Source organism: Alnus glutinosa, chromosome 4 (assembly GCF_958979055.1).
Source record: "Alnus glutinosa chromosome 4, dhAlnGlut1.1, whole genome shotgun sequence".
NCBI lineage: Eukaryota > Viridiplantae > Streptophyta > Magnoliopsida > Fagales > Betulaceae > Alnus > Alnus glutinosa.
Window position 1 is genome coordinate 16,404,402 of NC_084889.1, and position 12,698 is coordinate 16,417,099.

A 12,698-nucleotide genomic window follows, 5' to 3' on the forward strand; every position below is an offset into this window, starting at 1 on the left:
TATATTCAACAATAGCAAAGAAAGAGAAAAATAAAAAAGAAATGTAAAATCAAATGTAAATCCCAAAGGTGGAATCTTGCTCGGGGAGGGTCAAATCATCCTCATTCCTTGTCAAAACGTCGAATGCTTAATTAAAATTAAACATAAATTATCGATAAAATCAAGATTTAGTTCCACACCAAGCCTTTATATCATCTTAAATTATAATTTTGTTGAACGCTAAGCAATTAATTAATATTGCAAGGGGGAGATAACTACAAAGAACGAAGAGAAATAGGCAGGGGCCGACTTTGAGACTCGAAAGCCTGAGCCCTGAAGGATAATCGTGTACGTATTATCCTAAAGGCGGAGAAAATGGACAACCTTCCACAACAATCACAACCATCAGCAGCAGAAGATGTAGTGGCCGTACACCCCGGAATAGAAGGAATATCGTACCTGTTGGGGACGTGGAAAGGCCAAGGAGAGGGTGGCTTTCCCACCATCAATTCCTTCTCTTACGGCGAAGAACTCTGTTTCTCCCACCATTCCAGCAGGCCCGTCATAGCTTACACCCAGAACACTTGGAAGCTCGCCTCCGGGGAGCCTATGCACGCCGAGAGTGGATACTGGCGCCCCAGACCCGATGGTTCCATCGAAGTTGTCATTGCTCAAAGCACTGGTCTTGTTGAAGTCCTGGTACCTTTCTCACTCACTGCCACTCATTTATCACATTTTATGCCTGCCCATCTATTCTTTTCAAGCTACTAATTAACGTCACGCCAAGCCAGTGAAGATTGTTCGAACAATAATAAACATGCCAAAAAACTAAAATACAAACAAAGAACAATTTCAGAAATTTGGAATACTGGCATACTGCAGAACCCATCTCCTTGCTATTGTTGAAATAGAAGTATTGGGAAATAATACCAGCATCTGGGTGTTCCCCTCCTTGCTCCTTTTTAAAGGCAGCAGTTATAATATTAATTAAATTCATTAAATGATTAAATGATTAAATTCACTCTTTTCTGTAATCTTAAGCTTTTGAAACAAGCGATGATTTAACTGTTAATGGGATAACCCAATTTAACTTATGACAGAGGAGGTGACATTTGAATCCAAGATAAACTTGGGGGGAGTTATCAGGAGATAACTCTCTAACAAACCCAATGATCAATCAACAACTTTTGTGTCTATCATTCTTGGTAGTGTGTGCCGCCTGTTTTAGCAAACCAAAACCCTCAATCAATGGAAGTCCAATAAAAGAATATATATATATATATATATATATATATATTCTAATAGAAGGATCAAAGTGGAGCAGTAATTACTTCCCTTCATTCTTGATGCTAGATTCTGTGAATCAAAAAAGCTAGCTATCTATCTAGTCCTTATATATTTGGAATAAGCAAATGGCATGACAAGGATGTTTCTGATAAGCCAGTACATTTGTGACACAGATTTTCTGGATGCCCACTATTGTTGAGTTTGAAATTATGCTCAATTTTAAGCATCCGCCATTTCGTAGTATGTAATTTGTCTTTCCATGAATTGCTTATAAATGTAGTATTTGGGTTGTGAACACTTTACATGGCCAATAGGATGATAATGAATAGCCCCATCTAGTTCTGAGGCCTTTGTAAGGGATGGTTAAAGATTTACAATGATCTGCCAGGCCATGTATATACCACTGTGTTAAGGCTTTTGCTTTGAAAAGCAAATGGCAGTGCATGCTTTGTAAGGCTTACTTAAATTTATGTGGAGTGTAACAGGTGTCCCTCTTCTAAAGCTTTACATTGCATTATATTGTGCTTGATCAACACTAATATTACTAATGTCAGATGAGAGGTTTGTTGCTAATCATTGATAAGGAGACAAAAGTAGCCTTTGCTGACCACTTTTAGTGTTTCGTTTAAGCCTACTTGATCTTGAATTCTAAATTATCATTAATGACAAATTCAAGTTTATGTAAAAGTTCACATGTATTATTCTTGGGGAAACTGCATTTACCTGCCTCAAATAATCACCCTATTTACAATGTCCCGCCAAACTGCCTCCCCCAAACTACCTTGTCCCCCTCCCCCAAACTACCTTGCCCTTTCACTTAGCCCCCACCGTTAGAATTTTCTTTTAACTTGGACGGCAAAACATCATGTGACCCACACATGACGTAAAATGTCTATTATACTCCATATGAGATGTGTGAAAAAACAATTATGCCCTTAGATTAAAAAGAAGAAGAAGAAGAAGAAGTTCCTTACCCTAAACCATGACCTGGCCGTGGGTGGGTCTCTTTTCATGAAGACCCACGGCTGTCAACTTCCATGGGGACCCACAACTCCTCCCATGGCGACCCACGGCTGGCCACGGGTCTCCATACAATTTCCCCATTATTCTTTGATGAATGTGTACACATATCAAATGATAATTCTGCCATTCTTTATATTGTTTTGATATTGAAAGCTTCTATATTGTATTGTTTCTCACAACTAGCTTTTAGATGTTGATTTTGTAGTTAATAGTATTACGTTCTAATTGCTTTTCTTTTCCCATTTATTTTTATCTTCTTATATATGTGTGTATGTGTGAGAGGTATATATGCCTATATACCTGTGTATGCTTTATTTCTTGTTTGTTTGTGGATGAATGTGGTAATGATTCGGTTTATGCTCAAATGCCTTGTAATCCCCATAAGACTCGGTTGGGATTAGATTGTGAAAGATGGTGAAAAGAATTGGAAGGGAAAAGGGCTGAAATGCAAATTGGCTTTTGGAGCTACCGTGTACAATATTTGGAAGCACCGGAATAGCCTTAAATTTTGTAATAATGTGAAATCTGAAGAAGAAATTCTGAAAACTATTTTTTGGGAGATTGGTTCAAGAATCATGGGAAGGGGGAACAGAAAATTCAGTTATGACTTAGTGAATGTCAAGCTTTGTGGAAATTGGGGCATCCCGTTGAGTGTGTTGGCAAAGAATGGATAACAGAGTTTCTATTTCTGTGTTTCCTGTTTTTGTTGATTGTTTGGGAATTCCCTCTATGATGGGGTTGGGCTATGTGCGTGTAGCAGGTAGTTTGGTTTGTATGGTGGTGTATTTTGTTTTCTAGGATCCAGTTTGGTGTTATGAACCTGCTGGAGTGAGTTGTATTCATTGTGTTTTTGTATGAAAAGCTTTATTCATTCAAAATAAAAATTAATGTGGTAATGATATGATCTCCATTCCAGAAAGGGACATATAATGCAGAAAAGAAGGTCATAAAGCTTCAAAGCACAATTGTGGGAAATGCCTCCAAGGTAATTTATGCTAATCCTTGTAGTCTTCTATGATGCAGCATTTTTTTTTTTGGATTTCGAGTAAAAATATCCTACTATTTTATTTTCTTTAATGAGTTCTCTCGAGAACTAATTAACACTTATATGACAACTCTGTTTTGCCATTGTGAAGATGGCGCTCTGGTGCAGAGAAATTTAAGCTCTTCCTCTTGACCTGGAGATAGAAAATAACTCCAAAATATGCATTTGATTTGATTTTTGAATAGTAATATACTCAAGGTTGCTTGCATCCACCACCTATGACCTCTAGTGCGTTTTAGGTTTGAATAGTAAAGGTGATTGTATCCGCCAACCCTTGACGGGTGGACAATGACTCAAAACCGCCCTCCGTTAAGGGCGGATATGGAGGCAAAGATGAGTAAATCACTGCTCGTATAGGGTGGTGTACAGCCCTACAAGTCATGGCATTCTGTGGAAACCATCACGACTGAAAATCAGTTTAAGAGTTTTTTTGAAAGTCGTTCTAAATGGTCCTTTTCTGGTTATTAGGGATGCGTACTTGGCTTTTATGTGTGCTTAAGGTGACGGCCTCGTCAATAACTCCTTCCATTGATGGTGTTGCTGGCCTTATTGGAACCTAGGAAATATTTCCCTTTGTCCTCACGATTCATCTGCACATTTGGACAATTGGGGTTTATGGGATACAGAAGGATGACCTATTTGTTTTAGCAGTACAACAGTGTTATTTTCTTAGTAAATAACTAGAGTGGACGTTTAGAACTGGTAGTTCCTGTTACTGTTAAGTTTTGTGCACTTGCATCCTAGGGTTTTGCCTGTAAGATTACTTTTGCATACTAATCTCTCTACTTTTGCTCCCAAAAGATGTGAGCTTGTGTTTGCAATAACTTTTCCCATTCAAAATCTTAGGACTTGGAAATGGTTTATCATTTTTGTGATCAACTTTTGGTAACCATATTAGCCACCCACTTCCATTCTTTCTTAGTTATAGTCTACCCTCACACATCCTTTTTTATATTCCGCACAGGCAATCAGACTATTTCAACTTAATCGATATTGTATCTCTATTGGGTGAAAATTTTAGCATTTTTTGTATCCCGTGCTTGTTTCAGCATCAGTGATACATAAAGTTATGGGATGGTTTCTTATTCCATAACAATTATAGATAGAAGTCTGGTTAGTGTCAATTTTTTACAAAATGTATATATATAGCAGTGGTGATGACAACTGTCACTAAGATGACCATTGTAAGTGGATGGCTTAAAAATGTGCAAAGAAAACTTTAGATGGGACTGGTAAGTGAAGTGACTTTCTTTGAGATTAAAGGCCTATTTGGGCTGAGGAAATGCGAGCATATGTACGTATTTGGTAAGCAGGATTTGAAATCCTTTTTTTTTACCAGGTGACATTCCGGGTTATGTTGAAGGTCATTTTAAGACTCATATAAAGCTAGTGACCATATTTTCTTAATTTCTTAGTGAGTAAAGTTTCCGCACTTTTGGAAATAGAGAACTGTAAAATCGCATATCTTTTACATTATAAAATTGTATAAGGCATGTATGTCTTTGTGTGTGTCATATGATTAATCTACATCCTTCTAAAACAAAATATTTTCTGACTAGAAATTGCTGATGGTTGTTAATTCATACTCTTAATGAAGTTTTGATGCTTTGGTAAGAAAACTCCTTTTTCCCTCTATAAAAATGTGCTGAGTAATCAATGTTGTCTTTCGTCTTGTTCTGCTCAGGTGAAGGAGATAACCCGGGATTTTCAGTTTATTGGTGGAGATCTATCTTATGTGGTTCAGATGGCTACAAATTCTACTAGTCTTCAACCGCATTTGAGAGCCTCACTCAAGAAACTATGAATCAGATTCAGTTACACCTTTCTTAAACTGCCACTGATGGATTAATAATGTTTTTCCTGATCAAAAGATATTGACATCCAGGTTGGTTGGTATTTTGTGTAGGAACTTTTAGCTTGCATGAAGTCTTTGTCAGAATATGATTTGGAAATTCACTATGTAAATTTACATCAATAGTTTATAAGTTCTCTTTTTTCTACCAGGCTATTGTCCAAGAGTTATTTCATGTATTTTTGAATATTGTTGTTCCTCTGTCAGTGTATGTGTGTCCTTGTATGACTTGATGAAAGCACATGAAGAAGACAATATTAGTCGGTGTGTTGAATTTGCCCTCAAGTATAGCCCATTAGATTCATTGACATTTGGAGTTGTGATTGAACATGAATTTACCATGGGATTTGTTATGAAACTTAAACTCTTTTCTTTATTGTTCTTTCTAAGTCCTCAGTATTTGCAGTGTTGGATATTTCTTTTGTCAAGACAAATAAAATTGAGATTCGAAGTCCTGATGATGTCAGCAGCTGCTTCCTCTCTGGTTCTGGCCAATAAGCAGTCTGTTATCTCTACTTGTTGGGTAAACTCAAGTGTTCTTTGTTCGATATTGTCATTAGAAAATCTTGAAAGGATTGCTGTATGTTTTAGCTCTGAAGCTTCGAAAAAGTGTGGGTGAAGCTTCGAAAAGGTTTGGATTTATTAAGCATCAAAGGAGGATAAAGTTTCCTAGTACCTATAACAGTGTCATTGTGACATCCTCAAAGTTAGTCCCACATTGAAAAGATGAATTACCGACATTGAGTAGATAGATTATAAAAGTGTTTATAGGTGCTAAGTCTTACATTGATTGATACCAATTGCAACATAAAGGTCGGATAAATTTTATTACACAATGCTTGTTCTCAGGGTAACAGGTTGTATTATAACTATTTAGCCAAAGATAATAAGAAAACACAGCTTACAACTTTAACATTTGAAGCACATCCCTACAAAATTGGAAACATTAACTAGTCTTTATGCGAATCTCATTCTTCTTTCTTTTATTGTGAATACATGCTAATAATTCTTATTGCAATTGTTGTAGCAAGTTTCCACATAAGCTTCTACTTTCTCTGCATCTGTCAAATATAAAACACTGTGATAATAGAAAGAAACTTGTAGATATGTGAATTTAGTAGTTTTATATATCATAAATACTGGGAGTAGGATTTTTTTTTTTTTTTTTTTTGGTTTATATTTACCTGAGCCGAAATTGGTGGGCATTGACTGTGAACATCCAAAGGTACAGTTATAAAGGACATCTGGAAGAGATATTCTGCATTTTAGCATACAAAGATCAAAGCAGAGTAGGTATTGCCGACGATTCTTCCTCTTCTTAAAGAAACACTTAACAGCACATATTCCGGCACATCGACGGTCGGATTCATGTGATGGCGGCGGTGGTGGTAGTGAAGGGGGAGGATCATCAGCTTGTACCACAACAAGCTCAAGCATGATTAGCACCATCATCATCATCACTATAATTCTTCTCATCTTAATTCCTTATATCACTCCAAACTCTCTCCCTCTATTGAAACTGTAATGATTTGGAAGTTGAGTAGAACATCATGATTTATAGACTCGGAACACTTTGTCATGAATGAGTGGGCATAAATGAGCTTTCAAGTTTTGGCCATCTATAGAAATTCCATTAATCTACTACACAACTAAATGAGTAAATATCCAATGAAGATGTTGGCGGAATTGTATGAAATAGTAATTATCATCTGTGAGATTCAAAAGCACATTAATTAAAAGAACCTTGGCTTAAATTATCTAATTAAGTTATACTTAATTCTTTGACATAAAAGCAAATTTAGTTGAGCTGTCACCAAAGTTTCTAGAGAAAATTGAGTTGGAGTTGTTTTATGATACATAATAATTTAGGGATGTAAATAAACCGGTCTATTCAACAACCCGCTCGGTTTAGCCCGATCCGAACTCGAGCTCGATATTGTAGAAACTCGCTCGATTAGTAAGTGATACATACCCGATTCGCTCGACAAAACTCGATAGGGGCTCGCGAGCTCAACTCGTTTAAAGCTCGACCGGATAGCTCACCCGGCTCGTTAGTCCGACTTTTTAGTTTGTTCATATCTCTTATATATTACTAAAAATGAGTTATATAAATTTAAGCATGTATATTAGTAATTGAGTAATATATGTTATATATGTTACTTAATATTTATATGTGTGTATTGGTTAACATACTAACTAGTTAGTTCATAGACTAACATATTATTTAGTTTATTAACATATACTAAGTAAATGACTAAATGTAATTAACTATATGTTACTTGATATTTTTTTGTATTATATATATATATATATATATATATATATATATATATATATATATAGTAGTTAACTATAGTCTATAAGTCATTTTTTGATAAAACACACACACACACACACACACTAAATAAGCATATAGTATACTAGCTAAGTAAATATTGTATTACATATTAATTATAATACTTTGATAATAGTATTTAGTATGTTAAACTAACATATTAATTATTAATAGTTAGCATGGAGGTTGTTCACAAATTCGGGCTTAAACTCCGCTTTGATCACACATTGAAAAATTTAATAGCCTACCTCAAGCTCTAGTTGAGCCGAGCTTGTCGAGTAACTCGGCTCAGCTCGGTTCGAATGTCATTCTCAACGAGCTCAAACTCGCTCGAGTTTTAAACGAGCTGAGCTTGAACACGTATTTTATAGCTCCGCTCGAATTCAAACTTGACTATTTAAGCTCAACTCGTAAACGAGCCAATCTTGAAATCTTAAAACTCGATTCAGCTCAGTTCGATTACATCCCTGTAACATATATAAGGGTTAAATTTCGAAAATTTCTACTTGTCTATCAAGTGTCTATAAAAAAAAAAAAAGGTGGTTTTTAAAATTACCATTGGGCGTGTGATTGATCAAATGATGATTTTAAAAGCCACCTCATTTTTTAACGTACACTTGATGAACACTTAATGTACATCTAGAATTACTCTTAAATTTCACATTGGTTTATTACTAAATGATACTTGTATAAGTGATTCTATGTCACTTGAATGATTCTTAAACATGTAACGAGATAGATTGTTAGGTTCTAATGGAACCTAGCCTATAGATTCTAAGGGAACCTAGACCTTTCAAATACAGGGTTTGTGATTAAAATTATGCTTACTTTTAATAAATCACTCTCACACTTACAAATAAGAAAATTACAAAAACATAGAATAAGAGATGAACCCATAGTACAAATAAACTACTCAGAGATAATTCATATGAAACCAAAGATAACTAAAATAGCACTAACTCTACGATTTGGAGATAAAACAAAGATAACTACTACAATATTGACTCCAAAATAGATAACTATTGCATGCTATATCCCTTATAATTTATTATAATAACATTCTAACTCCACTTGTAACTTAATTAGTCTTTTTGGAGTAATAGCGTAGAATGGCTAATTTATTAATTGTAACTTAATTATAATTTATTATAATTGAGGTACTCGGGCCTGAGTCTTTGCTTGTTCTGCTATGCTACACAAGAGAGCAGAGAACATATGTTCTTTCTTTGTAGCTTTAGTTGGAGGATCTAGAAAGCAATTATGGGGGATTGTTCTTTTGATGATGTGTCGACTAGTTGGGACGAGGTTGAAAATTGGGGTCCTAAAGTGCATCGGGGGAAAAGTTTGAAGACCAGTTTGGGTAGGCTTTACTTTGCTGCAGTAGTGTATCACCTATGGAAGCAACACAATGCTCTCTTGCATAAAAGCTCGTAGGTGTGTTTGTGTTTCTGTTGTTCAGCGGGTAAGGTTTTGCCTTGAGGTTTGGTGTTCCAGTTATTCTGGAGTGTTGTAACAATGATGGTGTTGGTAGCGTAGAATGACTAATGCTTTCACTGGGTCGTTACAAATAGTATGAGAGTAACCTGGTAACACCATGTAGCGCTAACGCGCTGCATGACATGGACCCTGATGAGAACGTCAAATACCAGAAAGGTAGTTTCACGTTGAAAATATAGATGTTGATGATGGGGCCCTAGACTAAACGTCCCAATGCCTTCAAGGCATAACATTCTCCGGCCAGTCAGGCCTTAAAGATATATCCACATTGGATGCTAAAGATGTATACAAACCCACAAAAGGACGAATACAAAGAAGAAAGAAGAAACAACCCTAAAATGGTTTCAACAGGGTTTTCAAGTAAGAAGGAATTTTATTTTATTTTATTTTAAGTTGTCTTCACATCAAGCTAGCCCTCTTAAATTTTGATTTCCTCTAAATTTATTGTTTTTGAAAATCCAAGAGAATACCATCCAATATTTTATTAACTGGCCCAACCTTTTTACCACTCAATATGGACTACTTTGGGACCTAACATCATATTTCGAGATGAGAAATGTTATTTTCCATTCTTCAAGCATACTCAGATTACGTGACATATTTAATTCACCCTTAAATTAATTTTATGCCCCGTTTGTTTCGGCGTAAAATGATTTCTGGAAAATGGTTTCGGTATTTTTCGGTGTTTGGTAGGGGCGAAAATAATGGTCAATCGGAAAATGATTTCCGTTTGACAAAAAATGCTTAATAAATTTTGGAAAATGATTTACGCTTTTTAAAAGCGTAAATCATTTTCCGTAAATGGTAGATGCAGTCGATTTTTTTTTAAACAACGCAGTCGACCTTTACGTTCAAGTAGTTGACTATTGCCGAATTTCGACAAGTCAGATTCCGACTCCGGTCGGTGTCGGAATTTGACAAATTAAGCCGGAATCCGGGGGCGTCCGTCAGATGTCGCCGGATTCCGGGGATATCATGCCGGATTCCGGCTATCTCGCCGGATACCGGCCCGGATCCGGCCAGAAAGTCGGAGATCCGGCCATCTGGCCGGAATCCTGGACGGATCCGGCCGTCTGGCTGGGATACTGGCCGGAGAGGCCGGATCCGGCTGTTCTGGCCGAATCTCCGGCCAGTTGGCCGGAAACTGGCCAGGACGGCCGGTTTCCGGCCGTTTTGTGCCGGATTCCGGCAAATTTCCCCGGAATACGGCGGAAATGGCCGGATTCCGGCAACTTTGCCGGAATTTGTATATGGCAAATTTTAAAAAATATTTTAATATTATTTTTTATTAATATTTTTTATTTTGTGAATAAAATTTAATTTTTTTAAATTAATATGATTAAATTAAAATATAAAAAATATTTGTAATTTTCCGTACGCGCCAAACACCGAAAAATGATTTCGACGGAAAATATTTTTCTGAAAAATGACTTCCCCGAAATTATTTTACGACGGAAACCATTTTACGCCGAAACAAACGGGGCATTAATTGAAAAAAAAAAATTAGGTTAAATTGAGCATGCTATGTTATTTGAGTATAATAACCACAATTGCGCACTTGATTTGGAAAATGGGCAAAATAGTTGAATAGTTTTTTTTTTTTTTTTAATAAGGAGAGAGATACAGGAGATTGATGATCATTCTCACTCTTAATCTGAAAGGAAGGAGTGGATGACCCTATAAACGAAAAATTGGGTAAACTCCCAACAATAGATCCAAAACAAACTAAAATAGTGTGAAAATAATTACAAAGGGTGTGAAATGGGTGAAACAAGTGACCCGTCCTCTCAAGGAGCCGCACGAGGTGGGTACATAAGCAAAATGGGTACAGATTAAAGCGAACTTATCCGAACCTCTACTTAGAAACTACAACACCACAGTTTTTTCTAATTATGTTTGGAAACTGAATCACATGCAAATAATATTTCACAACAGTTCAAATATAGAGAAAATATAGATTTGCTAATGGTATGCATGTGCTAAGAAATGGCGTACATTCTACTACTTCAAGTTAGGAGTGAATCTATGAGGAGTAATGCTACTTACTATTTACACTTATTTTATATGTGTTGATGTAATATGTTTTAAATGACTTTTCATATTAAATATTTAAAAATAAAAAAAATAAAAATTTCACTCAAAACAAATCACGTCAACTAGTATAAAACAAATATGATAAATGAGTATGAATAAAATATCATCTTCTCTTCTTCAAGTTTGTATATATTATTATTATCATTATTATTATTATTATTGACATACAGCTCACTCATAAGATTCGCATGCATATATATATATATATATATATATATATATATAGGTTTAAAATATGTACTTTCTCTATCCACATTTCTAGGTGTATTCCACTGATAACTGATTAATATTCAACCAACACATTTTTCAAAGAAATGTTATCTTTTGAATGTTTTTAGTACATATTGAACAAGGGTTATATATATATATATATATATATATATATATATAGATCGTATTTCTTGGACCGTCATTTTCTTTTTCAACGGTTGTAATTGCCAACTATCAGTATAAATAAAATATTCTTATAGTAATCAACTTATGCAAGTTAATGAGCAGAGACAGAGAAGACATCGGGGACCTGAAGAAGTGGCATAATATACGTTGAAAGGCACCAAAGTACCAGCCATCAGGTCATCAAGAGTTAGCAGAATATAAGCCGACATAAATTAGAAAAAACAAAATTAAAAGAAAATTGAAAATTTAAGCTAACTTTTCGAAAAACTTCACTTATAATCCTTGATCTTTCATCATTTTAAAAAAAGATACCCGAACTTTAAAAAGTATCAATCTTTCAATTTTTTTTTTCAATTTCAACCATCCGTTAGAATTTTTCGTTAAATCCTACTAAAATTTTCAAAGTACTTCTGTGTTTACTTTTTAATAAAAAATTATAAAAAATTTCAAAGATTCAGGCATAAATATTTTTGCAAATTCTGTTAAATTTTACCAACACCTAAATCTTAGCAACTTTTTTTTTTTCCTAAAAGAAATTAAGGTTATTTTATGAATTTTGAAAAGATCTAACGGTAAATTCTAACGGGTGGTTAAAATTGAAATATGAATACCCTAAATTGATAATTTTTAAAGTTTAATATGGGCAAAATATTAAAAACACATATCAAAGCTCTGACTAATGAATGCAATGTTTGAATTTTTGCACGGTCTCAAACATGATCATATATATATATATATATAATTGCAACTTTATCATATGTTGAAGTCGAGCACGTGATGCAGATCGAAACGAGTAAAATAACACAACCTTTGATTGTGTGAGATTTTCTGTTTTTCGGTAAATAGACTGAAAGAGCATTTTGATAAAGGAATATTGGAAGAGGTCCATTAATTATCCATATATATATATATATATATATACATAGCTGTTTCAGATTCCTAATTAACTTTGAAAATGACGTTAAACTCGATCTCTTCTTTCTCTCTTGAAAATTGAATGAGCGGTGATTATACAAATACTACTTTTTTTTCTTTAATTTCTTGATTGCATTCACATCCTGTTTGATTGCTTCATACCAAAAATTCATAAAGAGAGTTTAAAATTGAATATGAACCGTTGAAAAAATTATTATATATGTGTTGTAATTTTTTTTTACAGTTCGTAATTAGCCAAATTCGGTATGCAATTG

The 12,698-nt window shown here is 34.7% G+C and overlaps 1 protein-coding gene across 1 annotated transcript; it reads left to right on the top strand.

Annotated features, from left to right (window-relative positions):
- The first annotated feature begins 354 nt into the window (after positions 1-354).
- On the top strand, positions 355-5,138 carry LOC133866175 (peroxynitrite isomerase Rv2717c). The gene is made up of 3 exons (XM_062302723.1): positions 355-678; positions 3,206-3,274; positions 5,019-5,138. Exons 1-3 carry the CDS (start codon positions 355-357, stop codon positions 5,136-5,138), a joined length of 513 nt encoding a protein of 170 aa, XP_062158707.1.
- The last annotated feature ends 7,560 nt before the right edge of the window (positions 5,139-12,698 follow it).

Coding starts and splice junctions, on each gene's coding strand:
- LOC133866175 (XM_062302723.1), top strand. CDS start 355: ATGGACAACCTTCCACAACAATCACAACCATCAGCAGCAGAAGATGTA. Junction 679..3,205: donor CTGGTCTTGTTGAAGTCCTG/GTACCTTTCTCA, acceptor TCTCCATTCCAG/AAAGGGACATATAATGCAGA. Junction 3,275..5,018: donor TTGTGGGAAATGCCTCCAAG/GTAATTTATGCT, acceptor TGTTCTGCTCAG/GTGAAGGAGATAACCCGGGA.